Here is a 27,601-nt window from a genome sequence, read left to right on the forward strand (position 1 = left end):
TATTCAGCCAATCAGAAGATGGCTAGCTTAAAGGGAAGGACTAGAAAGCTAAAACAGCTTGTGTAAGACAGTGGATGCTCTGAGGGACTGTACCAAGATAAATAAGGGTCATTTTTGCCTGTGAATCATGCAAAGCTTCTTTAGAAGCTAAGAATAAAATTATAGCATTGGAAATGGCAAAGCTTAAGGGTAACAGCTGCACACAAAGTAAAAGCTTAGCATAAATTAGACCCTCGGATGACATTTTGATACCAAAACTGAATTTATTGGCATAATCAGGCTAGAACAGATGAATCTCACTATTTGTATCTATTGACATTCAAAGTGAAAAGAAAAAACAAAGTGAACAGACAAGAAAAACTGAAAGAAGGTATGGCTTTGGTTAAATAACCTCTACGAAAGTCATTTTGAAAAGACGACTGTTACAGGATATCTTAAATACAGTGAGAAAAAAAAAAAGAATTAAGGCTCTAGAATTCCCTGAACAAGACAAAAGGCCAAATATGTCTGCTGTGTATGAATAACCATGTACAGAACCCCAACCTGGTGGTCGTACAGTAGATGCTACTCAGACGCTGAGGGAGACGAGTCATCCTAGTCCTACAAGTTATTCTAGCAGACCACCAGGCTCTCGTTTTTACAAACTCACAGACTAATAACATGAAAACAGAACAGCGGACTCTTGACCTGCTCTCAGTATTTTTTGCTGAATTTGCCAGTGTTATTAGACATGATACAATGGCACAGACAGCCTAAGAAATAGATGCTGATGCTGAAATACAAAGCTGTTAATCCACAGTTGCATAGTTATCGGAATATCACAGGCAAGTCGTGTGTACGGTTCGCATTCTCTCAAAAACAAACATTCATCAGCTTCTTGATACAGTAATATCAGCAAAGACATCCAAATATCTCCGCTATGCCTTCCCAGCAGCCCTTTCCTTCTTTTAACGAGTGGTTATTAAACACATGTGCATGCTTACAACGTAGCTGCACTGGACATGTACAAACAACAACAAAAATTCTCAGGATGTACTCAGGAACAGTAAGGGTAGTGTAGCACAAAAACACTGTACTCCCAATATCTCTGTGCAGTTTCACTTTACTGTACGAGGCAAATCCAACAAACTGCTTTTCGACTCGCTTTAATTCAGAGGAACCAAAAGGAATGATTTGGCAGCACGTGTAATGAAGAGTGAACACCGCAGCGGCTGTTGAGTCAAATATTAATCCATGCTCAGTTTGCCCTTCACTGCTTTGTAACACAGTATGCACCTTTAATTAAAATATGACATACTAGAAAAGGGTTTCTGGTCAAAGATGTGCCTTATCTGACTTAAACTAGGGAGGAGAGAACGTAAAAGGCCTTTTATCCTGATCATTTGTTAAAAAAAAAGTTTATATTGTGTAAAAACAACAGGTCACATGTTCCCTGCCATATGTTCATTGTTTCGATTTCTAAAATGACTCAACCAGTGAGTAACTTGACCACACACCGAGCATTTCGTAGATCAGAGTTTCCGTGTGCTTAGTAACGATTTATCACCTTCTAAAAAGATAAAAAATAAAACGATTCGAGGGTTACACACATACACATACATACACACTCAAAACAAACAGGACAGCTGTTTGTTTCAGCACATCTAAAGTAGACTGGGAGAAAAGTTGCTGATTTGAAGGGAGGGAAAAAAAGATTTTCCTTTAAAGACCGAATATACCTTCATCCGATATCGTCACCCGCTCACAGCACGTAAAAAGCTTCACAAATAAACTGCTGTCAATCTAAAAAAAAAAAAAATCTGAATGACATGAAAAACATTTAGTCTGGCCGAAGCAGCACACCGCTTCAACCACATGCACATACTTAGCCCATACACACTTCCGACGCCATCATCCAGAGACAGCTTCCTGCGATACAAACTAAACCCGTTCTCACTCCCCCCGTGCTAGAAATGCTTCAGACTCTCATTTTAGCCCTGACCCAAGTGCGCCAGTGTTAAACGTTCCCCCTAACTCTCTAACTGAACAGCTTGATGAAGCAGCCGTGGCAGTAGGGTTTGTCGTTTTGCTCTTTAAACGTGCCTTTGTTGAGCTGTTTCAGGCAGAAGGCGCAGACGAAATGCTCCGGGTGAAACTTCTTGGACATGGCTGTGATGCAGCGCCCCGTGATGGGCTTCTGGCAGCCGGAGCAGAGGGAGCCGCGGCGCTCGTGGTAGTGCACTTCACAGTAGGGTTGGCCGTCGTGCTCAAAAAAGCTTCCATTCACAAATGGGGTGAAGCACTCCTGCAGAAACACACACACACGTTATGGCGTGCAAACTATTATAGAAAAGTTCCCGACTGAAGCATAACACTAACCCTGCAAACAAAACACTCGGGATGCCAAAGACAGTTCAGAGCTGAGATGTAATTTTCCAGAATGGCTCTGGCACAGCCGCCGCATTTCGGTGCAAACATGTCAAAGTAATCTTTCCTGCAGTATGCCTTTCCATCCTTTTCATGAAAACCTGAAAGTACAAAGAGACAAGAGATTATATCCACTCTAAAGTAGAGAGAAACTGCTAAGCAGCACGATTAAAAACATATACTTGTATCGCTTTACCCTCAGGGCCAAAGAAAGAGCCACACTGAGCGCAGAAGAAGTGTTCGGGATGCCATGTCCTATCCAGCGCCGTCACAACTTTCTGAATGGACATTGAAGACATTTATAGGCTGACACGTCTACAGCAGAGACCACATGTGTGGCGAGCAGTGACTCACGTCCAGTATGGGCCCGTTGCAGTAGTAGCACCGCGGCGAGAACAGATTGTGGTAATCCTTCTCGCAGTAGGGCTGTCCTTCACGTTCGAAAAAGTTCCTGGAGCCGATTTCCTCTTGACAGTGTGTGCACACGAAGTGTTCGGGGTGCCACGTGCGGCCCATGGCGGTCACCACCTAAAAAATTATTGACAAAAAACAGATGATTAGAAAACATCTATTTATGTTCCAGACAAAAGATTAGCTTAACCGAACCGTCTCACCTGTCCCACAATCGGCTTACAGCAGGCTCCGCAAACTCCTTTAGCTACTGTCTGCACGCCCAGTTTGTTGAGGTCAGACTGCAGGCTGCCAAGCATGTTGTCCAGCTTGTTGACCTGCGTCGGGGGTCCGCCGGAGACACCACCCTTCCCTTGGGCCATAATCTGAAATGGTTCAGTATGAAAATAGTTATTTACTGTTGAAATGTAACAAAAATATTTAAGTTTAGGGTGACTTGACTTTAAAATAAGTGTGAAAAACAGAAGGAATAAAAGAGGGAGGGGTTCATGCCTGCATCGGAGGGAAGATGGGGTCATACTCAGTTTGGCAGCCTACAGAGACCAGGACTTTGGGTGCAACTGGGGGAACCGAGTCCACTGTTGGTGGCTGGGTTGGGGCTTTTAGGACAGGAGGAGGCGGCTCTGGTTTAGGCGTGGAAGGGTTCTGGACTGGAGCCGGTGGAGGTGAGGCTTTTATGAACTGCCGAGGTGGAGCATGAACTGGTTCGTGAATGTGGTGGGTACGTTGTGGAGGTGGTGAAGGAGGTGGAGGAGGTGGGGGTGGTATTGGGACAGGGGGGTGCTGTACTGGGAGGGGTCGCTTAGGTTCTTCTATGACAGGGGGGCGGCGAGGGTTAGGGGGAGAGGGAGGTGGCAGCACCTTCCTCACGGGGACGGGAGACTCGGGGGGAATTATGATCTGAAGAAAAGAGGAAAAACAGAAGGAAGGAAGGAGACAGGAAATGTGCAGAAAAGGAAAACAAAAAGTGAAATGTCAAGCACACTGAAGCCAACCTTGTCGACCTCACTGCCCGCCCCATCGGGACGATATCGCTGCGGTTTGGACGTGACGATGACACCCTCCGTCAGCCAATCGTCGGACTGTTTGCGCCTCCGTTCTGAGCGGCCGATCCCGAGCTTACCCTGAAGCTCCTCTATGAGACGGTCCTGGGAAGAGTTCTTGTTTACAATGATGGGGCCCATCTTCCTGCGCAGGTGAGCCTCTCGGTACATGGGGTGCACGTTGGGAGTCTCCTTAGTGCGCCTAATAACTGACTTTATCTAAGAGCAGGGAGGGAGGGAGCGAACACCTTATCATATGTCCACTCCAATTTACAAGCTCAAGCACTTGCAGCAGAGCACTGAGGCAGCAGGTCAGTCACACCAGCCGTTTTCAAGTCGCTGACGTGCCGGCAAAGCAGTGGTCGCTGAGCTCGGAGTCCCATATTAGGAACTTTATGCATGCTTTCAGCAGAAGCCGCTGCTGTCGATGAGTCTCATCCTTCAGTTTCTCAAGCAGCCACATAAACATCAGGTCTCAGTTTGGTCCACACAAATGCAGCGGTGCCATGCAGAGTGCTGGTGCTGCCAAACAGCAGGTTAGTTGTGAGAGTAGTTTCCAAGCAAAATCGATTAATTAGCTTGCTTCAACTCCTTCAGCCTCTTACCTACAAGGCATTTTCTTCTAAATAAATACATGTAGTTTCTACATATCGATCAAAGCTGAAAAATTTAGCGTTTTTCTGCCTGGTTTATTTGCCTGGCTAAAGTAACTGCATCATATCATTAATGAAATTGTCTGAGAGGATCTCAAATCACGCGTCTCCTCCAAGGTCTGTTTACAGGGATGAAAAGAACCGAGCTCAAGACTTTGGCCAATCATATCCTGATGATACTGAAACAAGTCAATCATAATCGTATCTGATGTAAGGATCATAGTAGTGGTCAAAATAGCAGATAAAATATTAGATGCCGTGTTTTAGTTTTTCAAAAAACATGCAAGATAAACCGTTGCAGCAGAGGCTGGGATTTAAAGGCGCATCGGTCTCATTAGCTAGCAAAACAACATTTTAAAATCAGGCAGGGCCGGCGAGGCGTACATGTCCAGACGCTGAGACTCTGTCTATGGTGGGAGTCTGAAGCAGGGGCAGGTCCAGGGTGACGTCAGGCGTCCCGGGGCATGATGATGGGGTCATGGACTCATCCATCCAGCTGGCCTCTGTCAGCGGGGTCATGCTGCCGTCTGTATAGAGCCTCTCAGTGTAAGGGGTCATGGTGCCATCCAGTCCATCATGTAAGGACATGGACAGCTCTTCGTCTGCCCAGTCCAGGTCTCCATTCCCATCTGTGCCTCCGTCCACTGAATCGTCTGTAAAAGTGTTGGTGAAAGTGTCTGGCTGGACGCTGCTTCTGTCCAAGGGTAGGATGAGCTCCTCGTGCACCTCCTGCATTCCTCTGCCAAGACACTCTGCATCATTCTTCAGCTGACGTCCATCCAGAGTCGCCATCGTGTGATTTTGTGAAAAACTCATTGCTAGAAGCTTGTCTAGTGCCTCATCCAGGGATGGCTCTACCACAGGGGGTTGCTGTACAGTGAAGTTGGTGGTCGTACGGGTTGCGGGTGGAGTCTCCAGCAACTGTCTGCTGTGGTTATTAAAGGCCATTGGAGAAGAGACTATTAGTGGCGAGACTGGAGATGGTGAGGATGTTTTTGAAGGTGGAGACAGAGAGACAAAAACGGGGAGGGGTGAGGGGGTTGAGACTTGAGGGGGGAGGTTTTGGGTTGTAGGTAAAGACGAAGAGGAGAAACTGACATCGAGATCATAAAAACAAGGAGAACCCTTGCTTACGCTCTCAGGAGCACAAGAGGATTTACCTCCAGAAGCTGAGGGTGAGACCCGTTCTACAGATGGACTTGGGGACTTGGAGGACTTGTGATCCAGGACAGTGATAACTGAGGTAAGTGAAGGGGTAGTGGTGTTGGAAGGACTTGAGCTACTTCTTAGCAGGTTGGAGTTAGAGGAAGCAGACTGAGAGAGGACTAGCAGAGACTTGGTTTGAGAGGATAGCATGGTGGCAGAGACATCTATGACAGAGTCCAGGTCTAGCTCACTGATTGCAGAATATGAGGATGTAGGACTGTGTGGAGAGAGATGGGAAGGGTGGGGTCTCAACATGCCACCATCTCCTCCATCCTCATCTATATGTAGCTCTAGCCCAGCAGGTAAAGAGAAGAGAGGAGAGGCAAAGGCAGACGGATGAGACAGACTCAAGGAAGGAGAAGCCGTGGGGGAAATGGGAGAGGACATTGGAGTGTGGCAAGAGCTGGAAGATGCTCCTGCTGGTTCTAGCAGAGAGCCTAAAGAGCTAGGCTGGAGGAACAGAGAAGCACAAGTGAGAGAAGAAGAAGAAGAGGAAAGCAATCATGAAGAACATGACAGGAGAAGCTTGGGATTTGTTGTTTAAATAAAGCCTTTCCAATGCTCCCTCATACCTTGAAGTCAGACAAAGAGGCCATCAACTCATCGAGCTCTCTGGTGGCACAGGAAGCTGAAATTCTGGCCTGCTGTTGAGAGGATGTGTCCAAGTCACTGTGGCGAGTGGAGGGGCTGGAAAACACAAGTCATTGTGATTATTAAATCCATGCAAACACTGACATTTTTTTAATAGTGAAGCTCAAAATTGTGTAAGTTGATGATTTCTAATTATCAAAGCAAAACAGGTGCTGTGTTGCTCCACGATGTCTCAGCCTCCCCACGGCAGCTGTCACACACAAAGCAATGCAGCTACCATTTACTGCTGCTGTAAACTTACGCAAACAATCTTTTACTGCGCATGGAAAATGCACGTATTTGTTAAGAAGATGTAAATGCTAATACACATTCAGAAACCTCAGATATTTGCATTTGTTCAGATCCAATATCAACACTCTCACATACATTTTAAGTATATTTACCTCCCTGCGTGGAACTTTTCTGGAATCCTTTTCAATAAGGTCGCATGAGGGGAGAAATTGCACACAAAAAAAAAGAGCCCAACATCTGCAAATATTTTTTCTAGGGATGCAACGATACCAATTTTTTCAAACCGATACGATACCGATACTTGGATCTGAGTACTTGCCGATACTGAGTACAAAAACCGATACTTCTACAACACACACACACACACAGTCCGTGGATTTTCTCTTGACATTTTTCATCGCTTTTCCAAAACCTGAGTTAAAGTTGGCTGTTCCACACTGCTGACATTTTGTTTAGCCTAGCTACAGCAGCCTCCAGTTTCTCTTTTTTATCTGGAGCTGCCAGTCTCACTCGTCTAACCCTGTGCCTGTTTAGCTCGGGATGTCCCCCTAGTGGCCAATCTAAAAAACTACAACAAAAATGACAAGCCACCCTCTGATTAATGAAATAAGTTGGTATCGGTTCATGGTATCGGTTAACTTTTATGAGTATGAGTACACACACATTTTACAGTATCGGCCCCGATACCTGATACCCGATACCAGTATTGGTATCGGTGCATCACTAATTTTTTCTACTCTTAAGTCCTACGCAATGACAAAATGAGCAAATATCCGGGTATAAAGCTCTGTGACTGCAGAAGCCCCACACATCATTTGTTTGAGAGGGTCAGCGCATCAGAAGAAAGTTGACTAAAGGGGGCGTGGCCTTACAGGGAGAGAACTAAAATATCTTGAGACAGTGGATGAACTGAAGGGGCTACACAAAGACTCTGCATCAGATATATTAGGATTAATTTAATCTGCAAATTGTGCAAAGCTATTCTGGTAGAGTCTAGGGATAAAAATACAGAACTGCAAATGAACATGACAGGTCTACTCTGCCAGGTCTCAGAAACTTTCTGCTGAAGAATATAAAGACTGTTTTTAGTGTAACTCTGAACTAGTACAGTGAATCAAACACAAAACAAAAAGGAACAAAGTCTGCAACACTGATTAGACGGGACTTTAATGCCAAGTTAGACCCCAGCTGTAGTGGAGATACCTGGGTGAAGGCACCGAGCCTTCAAGCTCATCCAGCAGACTTTCCACAGTAGGTCGGGCGTCCTCCATCCTCCCATTCCTCTTTGGTTTCTCCTGAGGTGGTGGGCTTACCAAGATGTCAGGTGTGTCGCCGTTCTCGTAGTGAGTGATGCTGCAGGATGGCAAGGGAGGAGCCGCCTCCTCTGTGGACACATAGCATTGAAACTAATGATGCTCAATCCCATTAGAACTGCAAAATCTGAAGCCTTTGTCTCTACCTGTAGTGGGAAATGAAGGGGAGCTCTGTTGCACAGCATTAAGTTCCAGCAGAAGCCTGTCAAGCTCTGACAGATTACTGCCCAACGCAGACGTCATGGCTGTCGTAGAGGAATCTGATGTCTTCTGTTTGTTTGGGAAACTAAAGAGATAGAGATAACTTACCGAAAGAAACTAAAAGTTAAAGAAAATGCCAGATGACGCAATCAGGTTTATACACACAACATCCCGAGTGTGTGGAAGTTACCTGTAAACGTGGTCCTCTTCAATGTGAGACAACGGAGAACTGCTACTGTCCCTTGACCATGAGCTCTTCTGTGCCGAACCCAGTGACTGCAGAGAATACACCAACCAGTAATCATTTGAAGAGTCTGATATACTAAGTGAGATCAGATCACAAACATTGCAAAGATCTACCTGCTGAGAGGAGTGGTGGGAATCAGGCTGATCTCTCAGGGACCCATTCAGAGCTTCAGCTGAAGGTGGAGGAGGGACCGGAGGTGGAAGTGTGACATCTTGGTAGGGCTGTCCTCCTGTAGGGATGGAGTAAGGCGTCTCGTCGGGCAAGAATACAGGTCGCTTTGAGATGTGGGATGTAGTAGATTCCAGGTCTGCCAGTAACGCGTCTGAAAGGTGCAATTCATTCGTGTTTTAAGGCACAGTGAGAACATAAAAAATGATCTGTCCAACCAAAACAACAATGAGAATAGATCTATTTGTCTAAGGTAAACAAAGATGTTTTAGCCTGCAAACATAAAAACCAATCACACCTTCAGTGGGATCTCCCTGTGTCTGTGTAGGTTTCCTCCCACAGCTCAAAGAATATCAGAGTAACCGGTGATTTTAAACTGGCCTTAGCTGTGGATGATATAGTGTGTTGTCCTTGTAAGCCCTTGCAGCTCTTGCTGAATAACTGGTTAACAAAATGGGTGGACAGACGGATGGATGGGCGCTCTGAGGTCACTGCTGATGTTGGCGTCAGGCTGTAACAGACAATGCCAGCGAGTCTGAGCCCTTCATTCCAGCCTGTCAACAAAACTGGTTTCTCCTCACAGCTCATCCATGCTGTGGTGGGTACAAATGTGACCACACAACACCTACACCCAATTTCTAAATCATAAAACATGTGTTTTTCCCACAGTCCACATTAAGATGCAAACTTGAAGTCGATGAGAGCAACCATGGATTCGATCTGTCAGCTCCGTGTGCCATGCATCCAGTTCATGTCTATGATTAGTCTTAGTTTCAAGAGCCTGAGTGTGAACTTCGTGAGACAGGCTGATAAAACAAAGAAGCAGAGAGACAGAAAGTGTTTTTGAATCCGCTCCAGGGTTGAGGGGGTACAGTGTTACCCTGACGAGTGTTTGGTGGAACGCAGGAACAAAATAGACTCTTACATCACACAATCCATCCATCTGCAGCATGTCTAGAATAGACCGCAATCCCTGGCTGCATAGTGTTACACTACAGAGGCTTGGCCCGGTTACAAAGAATAATATCTTTGAAAGGCAGGATGGAAAACTGTCCAAATATCCAAGAAACAGGGAGCTCTTACCACCTGTCTGTCTAACACAGACTGGCTCTCTACATTTGGATTTGTTAAGTTTTATTTCCTGCCTCTTCTGAGTTAATATTTTAATCTCTCAACATCAAACCAAGTCACTGGTGAGATAAGATTAAAACTTGCGCCTGTTTAGAGCAACCAAAGGGAAAATATCTAACTCTAAAGTATTTGAGAACTGACAAGTTTAAAAAAAAATGTTACAGAAGTTAAGAAACAAGTTTCATCTGATTACATATCATTCTGGAAAACGTCATAAAAGTTTATATTTGACAAAATAATTCAAATTCTCAAAATATTCCACCACTAAATCCCAACTTCATCCCGAATGAAGTCGATGGAGAAACCTCCAGCATAAAATACACAAACGGAGAGAAACACATACACGCAACGCAACCATATAGTTTTGAAATCCTGACAAAGTTCAGTAGCTGCACTTACATTCTTTCCACCTGTATCTGTAATATCCTTCATGAAGGACTGTGTGGGTGCCAATGTGTGAGTGTGAGCAGCGTGAAGCGATAACAGGCTGCCAGTCTAATGGGGGAGTGGTTTAAGGGCCAAACAGTATCCTCTCAGTGCCCTCTTATCTCAACACAAACGCTGAAATGAACTTTGAGAGAGAGAATGCATTAACAAAATACGACCGACAGATCTGAGAGCTTCACAGGTGTTTGGTCAAGAGCAAGAATAACGCGTGATAAAAGTTTAAATCTTGTACATCTTCTAGCAACAGAGCGCTCTATATCGCAAAAAGAAAACTCACACCTGTCTCCATCTTTCAAATTTCACATATACTCTCTCTCAACCCTTCATCACAGCCCTCAATCCACAGACACTGCCACAAGCCCTGAAAAGTTTGACATAAACCACATGGGAGCTCAAATCTATTTAAAGCGGGAAGCTCTGTGAGTAGCTCATGTCTGTGCAAATGTGCTGAAATATCACGACCAGCCCAAAATAATCTGCACCTGGTGCTGACATGCTGAGCAAGGTCTCACTGAAGTTGACTTTGTCACTCATGAAACAAAGCCGCTAGATTAAAAAAAGAATACCACAACTGTGTTTTGGGACAAAGGTGAGTCATGTGAAATATAGCGCATTTAGGTACTGATCTACATTTCTCATGAAGCAGCAGCTTAGAGCCTTTCAAATCAAAATAAATGAATAAATAAATGTCTTAGGTTACTAATTATGGCCGCGTATTCCTAGAAAGTTCTTCACAGCCTTGACAGAGAGGGCAGCCGTGCTGCCTCAGGCCCTCTGAGCCAAGTTTATAAGACGACTCCTTTCACAGCAACTCTGCACTTATTATTCCTTCTCCCAGCTGGTGATACTACACATGTATGCCAGGACCATGATCTCCAGGATAAATATACGCAGAGTATCCAGGTACACAAGCCAGTGCATCCATAATAGGAAATACATTTTACTGTGATAAGCCAATATTGATACATCAGAGTTTGTTTTCTGAATGTGACACTAGTTCAATTATCAGTACAGTAGTATCTTTTCAGGAAACTACAGGGTATAACGATTCTCTAAAACCTGAGACTGGTTAATACCTCTATTGCTCTTTACAAGGGAGCATCCATTAGTCACAGACTGGATAACATATAAACTCCATTATTATGATGTACGGGCCTTAATGATACACAGTTCTCTTTCAACCCTCATTTGCTTTTCAAAGAACTGGGGTTATGCTAAATGTTTTCACCGGAGTAGCATGCTTCTCATGTTGTCATTTTGGTCCCAGTTCCAAACTTGTTACACCCATAAAGGAAAAATAGGCACAGCAGCTCAGCTAGACTGCTCCTATCCATATATGCAACGTTTGAAAGCTACTCTAGATCTGATAGGTTTGTGTTTCTTTCATATGACAGGGTTCAGTGCATGTGTGTGGTTGCATGTAGGTCACTGTCAGAAAATATAGGTATAGCCGTTGCCATAATGTAGACACTTTTTGAGTAGTAGTAGTAGTAGAAGTAGTAGTAGAAGTAGAAGAACAAGAAGAAGAAGAAGAAGAAGAAGAAGAACAAGAAGAACAAGAAGAAGAAGAAGAACAACAAGAAGAAGAACAAGAAGAACAACAAGAAGAAGAACAAGAAGAAGAACAAGAAGAAGAACAAGAAGAAGAACAAGAACAAGAAGAACAAGAAGAAGAAGAAGAACAACAACAACAACAAGAACAAGAAGAAGAACAAGAACAAGAAGAACAACAACAACAAGAAGAAGAAGAACAAGAACAAGAACAACAAGAACAAGAACAAGAAGAACAAGAAGAAGAAGAACAACAAGATCAAGAAGAAGAAGAACAAGAAGAACAAGAACAAGAAGAACAAGAACAAGAAGAAGAACAAGAACAACAAGAAGAAGAAGAACAAGAAGAAGAACAACAAGAACAACAACAAGAAGAAGAACAAGAAGAAGAACAAGAAGAAGAAGAAGAACAAGAAGAACAAGAAGAAGAAGAAGAAGAAGAACAACAAGAAGAAGAAGAAGAAGAAGAACAAGAAGAAGAAGAAGAACAAGAAGAAGAAGAAGAAGAAGAACAAGAAGAAGAAGAAGAACAAGAAGAAGAACAAGAAGAAGAAGAAGAAGAACAAGACCAAGAAGACCAAGAAGAACAAGAAGAACAAGAAGAAGAAGAACAAGAAGAAGAAGAATTTTTTTGGGACACAGGCTTCCTCTAACTACACAGACAGATGGTGTTACAGAACATGGGCAAACATATCGGATGTCTTTCATTATTTATAAGCTGCTTTGATATCAGATTTATTATACACATCCTCAAGCAATCGGTCCAATAAATCACATTTGTTCTTCTTTTTGGCCGTGGATACAGACCAGTGTTTTCATATCACTTCTGTCTGATGTTTCCTCCATTGCATATGTGTTTGTGTGCATAGCCAGGGAAACAGTCCAGCAGATAGTCACTAGGGGAATGGAGTTATGCAGGTAAGAACCTCCATGCAGCTGTACTTAAACATAAATGTACATTTTATTATACCGGTCAAATTTTCATAATATGTTATTCTGTGAAACCAGAGCAAAAACGACTGCCTAGTAAACTGACTGACAGAATGATTCTGTTTTAGATTCAAGTTAACAATTATTGATATTATAGAATAATCTCAACTATTTATCTTCTCTTTTAATCTGTTGTTTGGTTTGTAAATATTCTGATGCTGGTAATTTAAAAAATTTACAAAAAACAGTTGACAGTTTGTATAAACTGCTAGAGAAGAATTTTTGACACGAAACATTTGTGTGCTTTAGGTTAAAAACTTGAATTTGTAAACAATAAGTAACAATAGATGTGAGATCATTTTAGGGAAGTAAACCATATTTCCATCTGACATGTTACAGAGTAGAAGTAGGAAGTATGTCTGAGGAAAAGAAAAGTACCTTAAATTTGCTCTGACAGTGAAAACAGGACATTAGGAAAGAAAATCCAAAATTTCCATCACACATCCTTTTGTGGCTTTTGACTAAGCAGCCTGTAATCCACACACACCATTCTCAGTGGGTGGCCTGTAAGCACATCTCTGATGTCTTTCACTGCAGCTCATAAAAGGAGAAAGAATGAAAATGGGAGTTAAGCTTGCTTGCTGCTCCTCATTTCCCTGACGAGGGCAGCATTGGCTGTCGTGAGGACAGACAACAAGCCTTCGCCAGCCTCAGAAAAGTTAAGTCCACAAAGAGTTAGAAACACCGAGAATCCAAACATGCACTGTAAGCCAAGCAACAGGCTAATCTTTTCCATTCCAGACAGGGGGTAGGAGCCACAATGGACAAAGTCCAATTCTGCTCTAACAGCATCCTGACTCAATGGTCCATTGTGCAAGATCTGGAGAATGAAGCTGTCATCTAAAAGGGTGTTTGTAAAAGTCGCGAGCTATGATTTAAACGCTGTGTTTCACACTGAATACAGAAACAGGTTCGACATCCAACAGTTTAAAGATTAAACCATGTCATTACTCCTCTCCCACAAAGATGGAGAAGAAAGAGACTCAGGCAAATTATTATACAGCATATCGTGTTTTACCTGTTACTCTGCAGGTATTAGGTTTGCCTGCTTTATGTCTCTGAATAGATGAGAATGATTAAAGCAGCGATACACCAGTGTGCAACCTGAAAAGAAAGCAGGACAGAGGTGTAACGCGCACCAACTGCTTCACTCGTACAATGTGCTGATTTAAACCAACAGCAGCGCTTTCAGGGATTCAACTGCGGCCACACTGTGCCAACTAATCTTTATTATCTTCAACAAACAACTGAAGTCATGTGGACACTGTACACATTCTTGTGGCAGTGGGCGCACGTACAGTCTTGTCTGCACCCCTACCCACCCACCCAAAGCCATGCCATCGTCCTGCTGTGTTTATCAGATGGGAGTGAAGGTGCAGGGGGAATTCCACACATTCCTCTGTCCACTTGGCAAAGCAGATCAGGCAGGGACGCAGGCAGGGAAGGTGGCTCGGGAACAGGAGCATACAGTCACCCTAATCCAATGAAAACTCATTTTAAAAACCCAACCAGTCTCAACTGGAATCTAGATGACGCTTTGTGATCAAAGCTACTTAAGCAGGACATTCCTTCAATGCTGCGGGATCCTGTGAAGAATGTGCTCCGATACAAAACACCATCTGTCAGTGCAGAAAATGAAATAATGTGTTGACAATTACAGGATGGATTCCACTAACTGCAGCATGCCTTGAATTCCAGGATAAGGGAGATGTCAAAATTTGTACTGCCCATTGCCCACAGAGTACCGTGCAGGGTGGAAACCAAGGCTGCCTAATGTTTTCTATTAGCATGTGGGCAATGGTGATGAGCCACTGAGGTCTACAGCTCACCTGTTTATAGCCAGGGAGCAAAAGAGCAGAACTGGCCACAATCCCAGGGTGAAACCCTACCCCATCAGGCCAACCCAACATGATATTTATATCAAACAAGACAGGCAGGGGCCACGGAGAGGGGGTGGAGGGTTAGATGCCAGCGAGACAGACAAGGAAGGCTGTGTAGAAACCACAGAGCGGGAATGTGGGTGAGAATGAAAGAAAATGGACCAAAAGCAAACTTGATTAAATAGTGGACCAGGGGGAAAATAAAGGTCAAACCTCGCAGGGGCTCGCACCCTGTCTATACAGTACAACACACGATCCCAAACAGACAATGGATGAATGAATGGATCAGAATGACTAAAGCATTGTAGGGTGATTACTATCTAAAAATATCCTGCCAAGCAATCCCATATCCGAAAGATGACACTCTTCTCGGAGGGAACGCCAAACCAAAATAAAAGAACTTCCCCACAGACCAGTAAATCAGATGACATGGCACCATGTGGAGACTGATGTAACACCCCAGTCACTGAGGACACATTCATAGCCATGAATGTAGATAAATTGCTTGTCAGTGAGCAGCCTTTTGTGCTATAAGAGTGTAATTGGGTAGGATGAGAAGAACGGTGAAAGAAAGACCATCTTGTCCCTCTTAAACACCGACTGAAACCAGTCACCAAGCTTCAAACTAACAGGGCTTAATGCTTTGAGTTAAACACTAAGAATGTACAGTTGGGACAAAAGAAAGTGTCATAATGTGAAAAATTATTTAAATATGGAAAGTGTACCACCTGTTCCAACTGAATTTTTGTGAATAAGTAATTATTATATTACTTTAACCTCATATGTACACTTGGTGGTTTTCTCATCTTCCCATATAATCAAGTTGTAGTTGCAAGTCAGCTTTTGTTTATGAATATAATCCTACTACCGACTCATTCGCACTAGTTTTTTAATAACATTTATAACTAATAAAAAAAAAATAAACTTAGCTGTAAAAGTAATAATTACAGCAGTAAAGTTACTCTTTGTTAGGGATGGGTACCGGTATCCGGTGCCATCATGGCACCGGTTCTGTCATAAACGGTAGTAACCAGACCGAAAAGCAGCGCACATTTCGGTGCTTTTTTTTCCTGAGCTGTGATACACTTTAGATTCTAGCCAATCATTTTACGTTTCCGAGGATAGTAGGCGGGTCCAGGTACGTACCTTCTTTTAGAGCAGAGCTACAGATTAAAAATGCCCAAAGCGAAGCGGTCAAAGTCTGGCTGAACTTCACAGCAAAAGATGCAAACTCAGCAGCAACAAGTGCTTTAAGCTGATACTGTGATACTGTCAAAGGAGGTAACACCTCAAATCCGATGAAACACCTGGCGACGCATAGCGTTTTTTTTTAAAGCCGAGAAATGCGCTGTATTTGATAGCTTGCTGCGAGACCTCACACCGAGCACATCTACTGCGGGTGTGGTGCCCGTTATCAGACTCGGAGTTAGCAACATCCCCCAAAAACCCGAAGAGGAGAGTCCTGGCCCCTAGCCCTGCCAGTGTAGCAGAAATGATGAGGATGATGATGCAGCAGCAGCCGTTCTTCTCTGCGTGAGTAGCTTAATGTTGTTCGTGTGTAATTTACGTTGAGTAGGCTAACCACGTTATTACATTAATGCATGTAAGGTGAACTAGCAAACACCATCATAGCTACATGCGGCTGTCTTCTTGTTTGATGGCAGATACTCCCTTCACCCTGGACAAAAAGGCTAAAATGACCAAAGAAAAAGTGGAAAACAGTTAAACATGAGAGGTTTTTGGACAAAGTTTGTGTTTTTTCCATTGTTTAAGCTGCTGCCAGCCAAGAGTGATACCATATATGCCCCATAGCTGCAGAAAAGGCTAACATTATTATCTTTTTACAAAAAACAGCTGAACATGAGAGGTTTTTGGACCAATTTTGTTTTCTCCATTCTTTAAGCACCGGTTTGAGCACCGTTTAAGCACCGGCACCGTTTCAAAAGTACTGGTTTGGCACCGGTATCGGATAAAACCTAAACGATACCCATCCCTACTCTTTGTTACTAAATGTTATGATGTATTTCACTTTAAATGTCTACATGAGACAGAACTGTTGGGCTGAACCTCATATCAGTTTTTTAAAATCACAAACACTAGTGAAACTCTGACACACTCTGGTTTAAGCTTCAGCAGGTGAAGCGTTTCCACATCACCTGATCTGGGACCATATTCATAAAACTGTGCATGTAGAGGTTCGTGTTTTCAAACTGGACAATTGTGATTTTGCATGCAGGGAAAACCCTGATGACGATGAAACTCAGACACTCACTGGAGACGTGGAGAAAAAAGGAAATGTGCAAAAAAAAAAAAAAAGATCAAGTTTTAAATCAGGAACTAAAGAAAAACTGAATGGAGAAGAATAGCAGTTCAAAGAAAAGAGTCCCAGCAGAGATATAAAAAATTGACTACAATTGACTGATAATCTTATCAGTTCATACAAGAAAAGCTTGGATATAAATGACACAGCATTTATAGAACCCAGAATTATTATCATCATCATCATCATCATCATTATTATTATGCTACACGTCGTCTTTTCCTTCTTTGCCAACACCTCTTCACTTCATCAGGTTTGAGCAGCTCTCAAACTCATGTGTCGAGGTAACAGGGTCATAAATCACATTGTTATAATTACACAAAATGTGCTCTAAACCCCCAAACTGTTCCTTTTATACCTGACTTTTAGGACCTCCAAGCCTGTAGTTATGTTCATTATCAGTTAGAGCCCCTCCTCATTCTTTTCTTCTTCTTTGGTGCAACCCTATAAATACAGTGTACCCCTTTTGCCTCTCCCCTTTTCTACAATTCCCCTGTGGGAGAGGTGGGTGTCATTTCTTTCCCAACACTGTAAAACACACATATAATTCATATTTAGCCACCTGGATGTTTCTGATTGTGATTTTAGTTCAATTATTGTCATTATTAAGCCTGTTTTTGTTAGATGTTATAAGTGTGTAGTATGTGTGTATCATAAATGTGTTTTAGGCGCCATAAATGCTAGCATGAATATATACTCCTTGCTAGCTTGGAAGTTGTGGTGGGTGGAGCTAACCCTCTTCCCCACTGTTTGTATTTGGTCGTAGGAGCTGGAGTGGGCAAATTATTTACTGGGAGGTCTTTCTTTCTTTTACCTTTTTTAATCAGACACAACGCAGAATCACACCGGTTACATCGACATTTACTGAGGCAGCATGTTTACTACAGACTGCAGCCCTTAGTTTGGAACCAAGAAAGCCGGAAATCATTTTGTCACCGTCAGAGTATCAGTGTTTGTTACCCAGTCTTAGTAACAAAATATGGACTAAAACAAAACGTAATGACAGCATAATTACTCTTTAGAAAAGAAGTGAGATTCCCTGCTCCGCTTAAGGAAACACACTCCCCTCTCCAGAGACTTACTGACAGCTAACCCCTGAATAAGCAAGCTTATTCCCCCCAAAGGAATAACAACAGGACAATAATATTTTTTTAGCTGGGATTTCATTTACTTAAGTAGAAAATACACTTTTGTTGATCACATAGGCAGGAATAACAGAGAAATGCACCCGCTTCCCTTACATAAGGCAGTAGAAGCTCTTTGCCTTTACTATAGACTGATCAATTATTCCTAGGTGCGCTGCCACCCCCAAAAGGCCCATTTTTTCCAAAGCCAGGAAACCCCCCGATATGCCCCGGAGGTCCCCGGCTTCAGTAATGTTGGAAGAATACAGCAGCGACTCAGATTCCTACTACATTACCCAGACCTGTTAGGAAAATAATCAGCACTATTCTCCGAGAGACGTTACAAGAGTGGGGAACAGTGAAGGCATGGAAACAGTATGGCAGGGAGGGAAGAGGAAGAGACTGAAGGCTGCTGTGAGTGGAAAGAACAGTATCGTACAGCAGCATTTAATAGTGGAAAGGCTGTTCGAGCAGCAGGATCACAGACTGAAGGCCCCCCCAGCTGCCCCCAGCGCTGACTCTGCTCATTGTTTTTCTCCTCTGTTTCCTGAGGATGTGGGGCAGGCTCTGTTGCCCAAGCGATGAGGTCAGCCACGCAGCTCTTCCCCAGACCCAGAACAGGATGGGTGTGGAGCTCGGGAACGAGGCTGATTTACAGTCGGGAGCTTCTCTCCAGCCTAGCAGGCGAGCCCACTGGTTAGGGATGGTATGCACCAACCTTGCAGCTCTCAAGCGGTGATGATAGCTAGTCTGGTAACACTAACTCTGCTGTGGAATTACTAGGACACAGAAACCACTAAAGACCCAAGAGCTTTTGGTATGCTGCGTAAACGCTGTAAACATTTAAGACAGCTGCCTCACATCTCAGCCGACTCCTATGATTGCCTCAAGAATAAGGCGTTCCTCTTCAAGGTGATCAACAGTTATTGTTACAGTAAATCTTACAGGACTACTGTGTGTTTACCAAAGGCATTCTTATAAGGTGTCGCTGTGTTTCATTCCACAGAGCGACCACATGGCCCTCATTATGTCTGCGAAACGAAGCCGAGTGGCTCCCACTTTTTTAAACTCTGCCTTTAAGCAATAAAGAGCACCTCTCTCCTTTGCAGCTTCTTTTCAGCTTCTTTGCAAAGATAGCCAATGTTTATCCTCCCTTTAAAGTGGCCATATAATGCTCTGAGGGCTTTCCCCTTTCATTTAAGTTTTCACATGGCTTTTCACGCATGTAGACGATCTTCAAAGTTACAAAACCCAAAGCTTTGTTTTCCTATAGAAAACCGCTCTCTCTCCCCGTGACTTATTCAATTCTATTTTTTTATACAGCACCAAATCACAACAACAGTAACCTCAAGTCACTTTACATTGGAAGGTTAAGACCCTACAATAATATATAGAAAACCCCAACAATCTGACGACCCCCTATGAGCAAGCACTTGGCAACATTGGGAAAGAAGAAAAATTAAATTTGATTCTGGATTATACGGGGCACCGATGAAGGCAAGTCAACAGTCACTTGATGGTTAGTCAAGTCCTGTTATGAAGCCTCTGAATGAGTGTTTTCGTCAGCTCTATCTTGTGTGTTTTGAAATAGGTTGTGATGAGTTGGATCTGACAGTGAAACCACATGCTCATTGGGAACGGACATGCAACTCACACACTGAGCCAATAAGCATATCCTGCATAATTCTCCTTTCTTACTTTAATCATGAACGCATTAGGCTTCTTTTTTTTATTCAACATGACCTGAAACTGGCAATTAGGCCACAAAGACATCAGGAAAGTGTTTACTTTTAGGACCAAAATACATCAGTGACCTCCTGACCCAGTATGAACCTTCCAGATCCCTCAGGTCATCTGGATCCGGTCTTTTATCAGTTCCCAGAGTCAGAACCAGACACGGAGAAGCTGCATTCAGCTTTTATGCTCCTTATATCTGGAACAAACTCCCAGAAAGCCTCGGATCAGCTGAAACACTCAGTTTATTTAAATCCAGGTTGAAGACTCACTTATTCTCAGCTGCATTTGAATAAAGCACCAAATCCACACTTAGGCTTAAATTTCAAAACTCACATTTTAATTACTGATTTTATCTACTGTTCTGATTTTATCTGTTTTGATTTTATATACTGTTTTGTTTGTTTGTTTGTTTGTTAATTAGTTAGTTTGTTTGCTTGTTTTAATCAATTTTAAATCATGCTTTTTATTTGTTTTTGTTTCTAATGTCTCTGTAAAGCACTTTGAATCACCTTGTTGTTGAATTGTGCTATACAAATAAACTTGCCTTGCCTTGCCTTACTGAGGTCACAGAGTAATTGAGAAAAATGTGAAGCAAGGACTAGATGTATGTAGCGGTACCTTCACCACAGCTAGCTTTTTTTTTTTAGCGTTACCTTAAGCTACATGGCTAAACTATAGACCGTGCATTTAAAAACAAACAACAAAAGGAAAAATAAACCACACACAAAAACAAAGAAAACCGCTCCACCGCCACAGTAAGGTTAAAGAAGTTCAACTTGGTTCTCAAATTTGTGGAGGAATGAAGTAAGCAGTTTCAAAAATAGTAACATCGTTGCAAGAAAGTGTTGTGCACTGTGTAACAGAGAAACTTCTCTCTTTGGCTTGTTGCAAACAGTGACTTTATTTTTGCGAGGTCCGGATTACGCAGGCATCCTTCAGGTGGATTTCAGAGAAATACCAGTAGAATCCCTGGTTTCTACAGCTGCCTGCTTCAGTTGTCTATTATCAATCAGTCATTCAATCAATCACTTCAGAAGAATCCTTCACCTACTGACCAGTTGTGGACTGTGTGACTGGGGCCTTCGTCACATGGTCTTACATATGAAAAATGGTAGACAAGGTAACATCACACAGTTATTTGTCATGTCTACAAAACCTCAAGACCTATACATTATGTAACCAGTCTTGCAGTTTTTCCAAGGACTGAACTGATCAATCAGCACAAGCTGGGATTTCAGGATGCGATGCCTCAAGAAGTCTGTCTTTGGTCCTGTCTTCCTCCCGTCTCCACGAACCGCTCGCAGCACATGGCTGCCCCTCCCAGAGCCTGGTCCTGCTGGATCGTCTCCCTGTCACCCAGCGCTTGCTCATAGGGAGTCATTTGATATTTGGGGGTTTCTTTGTATCACCGTAGGTCTTTATCTTACAATATAAAGCTCCTTCGGGTGACTGCTGTTGTAACTTTATGTAAATAAAGTAAAACTGAATTGAAAAGCTTTACATAGGGGATGAAGTGGAAATTTAAAAAAAAGTGTTGTTTTTTTAAAGTTAAATATTATTAAGCTTTACTAGAACGACCTGTAAATGAAAACTAGAATCATAAGAAACTGCGTCAATGTTTTACTTGGTCAGCCCTGGATTAAGAAAACAAGGTTTTATATGGGAGTGTACACATACTGACATTATCTGTGGACGAACAAACAAAAGGACTCCTAGTGATCCTGGTCGCCAACATTAGTTTGGTTTCAATTTGAGTAAGTGGACGTATATTCAAAAAAGCTATGTTGAGTACTAACAGCTTTGGGGAGTGACCCTAGATTTTGCAAAACAAAGTCTAAAAATAAAGAAGCTGCCTTTAGGCCCTTGGAATTATAGTTTCTGTTGTACTTTGAAATAATACATTTAACAAGAACGCAGTAAATAGGAGAAGTTCCCTTCGGTGTCCAGTCACTAATCTTTCAGTTTGATTCACTAATAATTAACAAAGAAACAATTCAATGGGAAACTGCAAGCAAAAAGTACATTCTGTTACTCAATATTATTCTCTCTTTGTTTGTGACCATTGAGCATACTGCATGTGTGCGTATTAGGTCAGTATGCGCATTCTTAACATGCAGAGGTGGAACAGGGGGTTTTCAGCTCACTGAGTGAGGTCAGTCTGCCTGAATGTCGCACAATCGTCAGGAATTCACAGAGCGCTGAACGTTAGCTGCACACACCCCACAAACATGAAATGCAGCACAACAGAGCCAACGGAGAGGACACGACGTCACATGTGGTTTAAGAGCCACATCTGCACGAGTCGCCGCCCCCTTGGCCACATCAGAAGTGAAGGCTAAGCCTGGCTGCCACCTGGTAACCAGCCACAACAGTATGACTGTGTTTGTCTGTTATCATGGCCAAACACGGCCCCTGATACACCTACTCCAGCAGTAATTACAAACGAGATGGCTATGGACACCCTGGCAGGTGTTTATGTGTGTTTACGCCCCCGTCACAGAGCCTTTTGCATTGTTAATGTATTTGTAACTCCCCTTAAGGATCTACATCTGGTGTATAAACAACATTTTCCATTATGGGTGTAGTCCGGGAAATCTTTGGCCTCATGGTTGTTGTGATCCCATTTGTAGTTTGTGCTGTATGATCTGTGCTAACTCACTCATCAAGCAGGTCCTCTGGAAAAATCTGACTCAGAGGAACAAATGGGAAGAATGCTTACAATCTGTTGATGGAATTCTCTACCTCGAGCAGTGAGCAATACCAGATCACTAAACACAAACAGTATTCAAACAGTGACCCTGAATATCAGGACGTGCAGGTAAATGGCAGTAGAGTAAACTTCAGTGATGTGATATTTAAAAATATTTACACTGACTTGTTTTTGTGTATTTAGGGAGGATGTGGGATGACTGCGATTGTTAAGCAATCAAACCCCAAAGGTCAAATTTTTTAAACAGTGCCTGCAATTACTGGGGTACTCATATTCTAATGAAACCAACATCCCTCTCTCAGATAGTAGCGACAGGAGGCGAGTCGTGACCCAGAGAGTTTTTGGCCTTGGACCGTGTCAGAAAGTGATGGTCGAAATTCCTCAGCAGCCTCGCCCACTCCGTCAGCCCTTCAGCGAGCCTACAGGCTCCCTCTCAACCAACAATCAATCCTTTCAGCCTCATAAGGCAGCGAGAGTGTCTAATGGCTCCTTGAGGTATTCTCACAACAGACAAATGGGAAATGCGGCCCATCATCTCTCCACTTAAACAATTCGCAAATCCATTTCACTGCTGGTCTACTTTCAGAGATCAGAAGATTCCTACAGATATTTTACTGGCGAAACAAGTTTTTCACAAGTACCGAATTAGTAATGTAAATATAGAAACCTGCCAGCTGCTAAAAGTGTAACATAATTAGAAACTCAGACGTTGCGTGTCAAAGGTTAAAAGTGGGGCCAAAGTAGAACAAGAAAAAAAAAGATGAAGCTGGTAACGTCAGGAGAACTGGCGTTGATAAAAGGCAGATAAAAGCTGTAGTACCGATGAAAGGATTCATAAAAGTGATTAAATTATTGAAAGAAATAAAATTAACCAGTTAAAGTCATCCACAAGTTATCTGATGACATCACTGTTTTTTCATGACTTGTGATGATCAAATTAGTAATACAAGTCGATGTCACACCAATCCAGAAATAACAGTTATATTAACAGACACTGAAAAAAGCCTCAGCTACAAGTTACAGTCTCTATTAAGAGACAGTGTCTCCCAACACAAAACAAAAAAAGAAAATGCACAAAGAGTTATGACAGACATGTGAAGCAGCTAAGAGAAAATGACATTCGGTCATCAACAAACATGTTGTATGTTTTCCTGTGCAAAATTATCAGGGATACATCAAGATATCGGCCTAATGGTAGAGGCCAGTTTTTATCTGGTGTGTGACAAATGTTTGAAGACAGTTTAAAGTCTCCATCAGCACAGAGTTATTTCTTATGATGAAGGTTTCTTTGCTAGGTAAATAAACACATGTTTGAATATGAGCTCATTATCAGTATCAGCACAGGATTTCCCAATCAGGAGATCCCTAAAGATGTACTGATTGTCCAACTCTTACAGCCTTTCTCAACTTGCACATGTCTAATCAAACAGTTTTCAGACCTGATCTTTCCGCTTCATATACCTCAGTTTTTGATATAAAACGATAAAGTGTACCAGTATACCAAGTAATTATACATCCCTGCAAGTTAAGTTTGTCACACTGGAGGATCACTAGAAGTCAGCCAGGCCAGGGCTGAGCACACATTGTACAGGGAGGCCTGTTGACTCTACCACTTCAAAGCTGGAATGAGTAGCCTTGGGGCAAAAGTTGAGAAGGTAATGTTAAGGCTTAGTGTCAAAATGTCATTAAATAACTCCTCCCTCCGGCACACATACTGATAAAAAAGACCTTGATTTAGACGAGCAGGGCGGCGTGGTTATTGCCAGAGACGTTCGCTTCACCTCGGAGAGTTAAAAAGTAGGTAGAGTTAAAGGCTAGCGATGTCCAGCTGCTAACCTACAAGCTGCTTATTTTACAACAGTGTGAGGAGAAAGTCAAGTCGGTACAACATTCACTCTTTCGCTCGTCACTGTAACATTTCTGTCAGGTATTCGCGAGTTTCCCTGGATAAGAAAGCTACATTGGACAAACAGCCAACATAAAATCTCTTCGTAACGTTGACTACCCCTCCACCCTGCTATCCGCTCCAAACTGGGGGCAGAAAACCCACATATGAGAAAAAAAAAACCCTCATAACTTACCTAAATCGTCCATAGCTGCTGTCTAGTTGTGGACTGCGTCAGTTTTTTGTTTGGCGACCTTCCGGATGGTTTGTGAAATCTGACTTTTCCCCTTCAAACTTCACCAGCACTGCTGCCCTGGAAGTTGGTCAGTCAGGATGGCTCTCGTGAACGCGCGGCAGTTTGTGTGTGTGTGTGTACTTTTCCAGGGCGCGCGCCGACTGAATGGCGGTGATGAGGGACATCTAGCGGCCAAACACCGGAATTACACGTTTAAAATAAATATCTCCAAATACCCAAATAATGTCATGGCTGTATAAGCAACCGTGATTTTTTATAAACCTTCTAGATCATGTAGTGCATATCTGTTCACATAACCTCAGAGAAGAATAAACAATATACCATTAGAATCATGAAAGGCACAACAAATCAGACTGCATACTCAAGTTTTTGGGACAAGTTTGAAGATAAAGATCAATGCATTTATTATAGATCATAAAATACTTTGAAGTATGACCATAACTGTTATCAGACCCTTCCCCAAAGGTTGGTACACTGGGACGTACAAAAATAAAGTAAATGCACCTTCAAATGTGTCTTTTTTTAGATGGCAAATGACAACAAAAGCAGCTGGTCACACACTTTTGTATAGTGTAAAAAGTCTACAGAGCATTTCAAATTAAAATTCCATATAAACAGTCAATAAATACTTGGAAAGTTAAGATTTGATCGCTCTCATATAAAAGACAACAAATGTCATTTATTCTAAAGAAAAAAAAATCATTATTTATGATTCAAAAGTCTACTGCTTTCAGCTTTCTCTCCTCCTTCTCTGTAAGCGGCTGCTGGGAGAGGATTTTATCATGGAAGCGGTGGTGTTTGCCTATTCCCAGCTTTGGCAGACCTCGGTTCAGCCCCTCCAGCAGCACACATGCCTTACACAGTTTCTGACTGGAGATGTAGCCACACCGGCTGCAGGTTCCCTGGACAGGCATCTTTACCCCCTCGCGCACAGACAGGTTCTCACCAGAGTGAATAACGTCCATGATTGAACTGGGCCTCACACTCTCCAGATCCTTTAAATAGGTTCTTGCATAGCCACGGTAAGCATTAGGAGAGTAGATACACTCAGTAGAAAAGTAGTCTAATTTCTTGAAGTAAGCATACAGAACAATCTCTTTTTCATAAGCGTATTTAAGGGGCTTGCAGCGTGGCACGACCCCTTCGTTCTCGCTGTCCGTTGAGATGGCGGTGCAGCGGCGCAGCCGAGCTATGTCCCCTCGCAAGACGTTCATCAAAACAGTTTCTGCCACATCATCAGCATTGTGACCTGTGCAGAGGGGAAAAAAAGAAAACAAAACAGAGACATCTCGTTATTCAAAACAACACATTAAAGCTAACACTGCTCACATTTTCACAGTCATTTGAATCTACCTGTACATATCTTGTCCACTTTAAGCATGATGGCTCCTCTGTCCAACGCCTGCCTCCTGAACACGCCACAGAAGGTGCAGTTATTTTTCAGCCCAACCTGCTTCACTATAGCATCCATTGTCCAGCCATACAGCTCCTCATAGGACACAATCTTCAGAGGCAGCTCATACTGTTGCTGGTTCCTCTTCACAGTCTCCAAGGAGTCATCTCGATAACCCGTGATTCCCTCGTCCACCGAGAGAAGCATGAGCTCAAGGCCGTAGCTGTATCGCTCATTCAGGACCTTCATTACATGTGCAAGCACAGTGGAATCTTTTCCCCCGGAGGCAGCGATTCCCACAGACTCCCCGGGTTTGAACAGCTTTGCTGACACTATGGTCTGATGAATCTCCTCTTCAAAGGCCCAGAAGAAGCACTCCTTACACAGAGAGTGGCCGGTTTTTGGACGTTTAAGCACGGCACGCTTTTCAGAGCAGCTGCTACACTGGACAGGCATCTTGACTGTTGGAAAGGTGGTTTATTAAAAGAACAACAATGTCCAAAATTAATATAACAAATACTTTAAATATTTCATGTCAAAGCCATACAAATCTACAAAGCTCAGCTCAACTTCCTCGTTGCTGATCTCCTTAAAGTGATCTTTATCATGTTCGTTTTGTAACCTGAAAATCCCAATTTAAAGTTTGGCTTTAGTCTAATGGTCTAGTAAGTGCTTTAAAAACACTTTTACAGCTCCTTACATAGCCAGGTAGGTGAGATGTCAGCCCTGAAGAATAAGAAACTTTACTTCATACACTGGATTCTTACTACATTAGCTTCATCGACACAAAAGTCGATAAACACCGCGTTACTTCAATCAAAGAAATAAGCGGACAATTTAGTCACAACACAGTTATATTAGTGGATTATCAGGCTATATTTTCAAGACATGCCAAATTTAAGAGTAGTACAACACATACAAAACCTAAACGTGGTCTAACATTAGCTAGCTAAGCTAAGCTAACTCGTGAGCTGTACGTTGGGTAACATTTTCTTACCAAAGTATCCGGGGAATGTGGGGATAATATATGCAGTTACTATAATAGCTTTTAAAAATTAAACCGTTAGCACGCTAAAGCAGGAGAATATTTTTCATCTTGTAATGTTGCTTCTTCTTTACTGGGACAACAGGAAGTGACGTCTCCAGTAAACACCCTACAGCGCAGCCTATTGGTCGGAGTGGGCCAGTGCACAAACCAACCCATGTAATGCCTTCCCATATATACTCTGGTGGTTTAAGCACAGTTTAGATGCATTGGTGGTTAGAGCAGGGCGATATGACCAAAAATATTTATCACGATATACATTTGAAAATCTGCGATAACGATATAATTGACGATATAACTGACACTAGACAAAATACTTTACAACTCCACAACTTTATTAGTGCAAAAAAAACCAACAAAACAATGTATTTTCACTTAAACAAGCAGGTGTTTATGTGAATTAAAGTTATATAAAAATTTAACAGTGCAAATTCCTTGCTGACAGTTTAACCAAAAGGCATTTCCAGTGGAAATTGGCCGACATATCCTCAGCATAACCATGTATAATATCCACAAAATTTAAAAAGAGGTTATACACACAATATTATGTTGAAGCACAGTACGTATCACTCCGCCAGGCTCCTGACTACGATAGCCGTAAT

The 27,601-nt window shown here is 42.6% G+C and overlaps 2 protein-coding genes across 3 annotated transcripts; both read right to left on the bottom strand.

The window, feature by feature from the left end:
- Window positions 1-238: 238 nt before the first annotated feature.
- pxnb (paxillin b) lies at window positions 239-24,819 on the bottom strand. 2 transcript variants are annotated; one of them, XM_085179366.1, is made up of 14 exons: window positions 24,502-24,819; window positions 8,476-8,684; window positions 8,306-8,391; window positions 8,061-8,200; window positions 7,805-7,985; window positions 6,292-6,406; window positions 4,898-6,169; window positions 3,813-4,079; window positions 3,310-3,717; window positions 3,021-3,182; window positions 2,761-2,934; window positions 2,603-2,684; window positions 2,359-2,507; window positions 239-2,284 (listed from the first exon to the last, which is right to left on the bottom strand). In XM_085179366.1, the coding sequence occupies exons 1-14, from the start codon at window positions 24,512-24,514 to the stop codon at window positions 2,018-2,020; spliced, it is 3,525 nt and encodes a 1,174-aa protein (XP_085035492.1). In that variant the 5' UTR covers window positions 24,515-24,819; the 3' UTR covers window positions 239-2,017. The 2 variants fall into 2 exon arrangements, with proteins under 2 accessions (XP_085035492.1, XP_085035491.1); XM_085179365.1 differs by lacking the exons at window positions 3,310-3,717; window positions 3,813-4,079; window positions 4,898-6,169.
- A 121-nt stretch (window positions 24,820-24,940) lies between these two features.
- Window positions 24,941-27,150, bottom strand: ctu1 (cytosolic thiouridylase subunit 1 homolog (S. pombe)). The gene is made up of 3 exons (XM_085179371.1): window positions 26,952-27,150; window positions 25,915-26,415; window positions 24,941-25,810 (listed from the first exon to the last, which is right to left on the bottom strand). Exons 2-3 carry the CDS (start codon window positions 26,408-26,410, stop codon window positions 25,275-25,277), a joined length of 1,032 nt encoding a protein of 343 aa, XP_085035497.1. The 5' UTR covers window positions 26,411-26,415; window positions 26,952-27,150; the 3' UTR covers window positions 24,941-25,274.
- Between the last annotated feature and the right edge of the window lie 451 nt (window positions 27,151-27,601).

This window comes from Neolamprologus multifasciatus, chromosome 12 (genome assembly GCF_963576455.1).
Source record: "Neolamprologus multifasciatus chromosome 12, fNeoMul1.2, whole genome shotgun sequence".
Taxonomy (NCBI): domain Eukaryota; kingdom Metazoa; phylum Chordata; class Actinopteri; order Cichliformes; family Cichlidae; genus Neolamprologus; species Neolamprologus multifasciatus.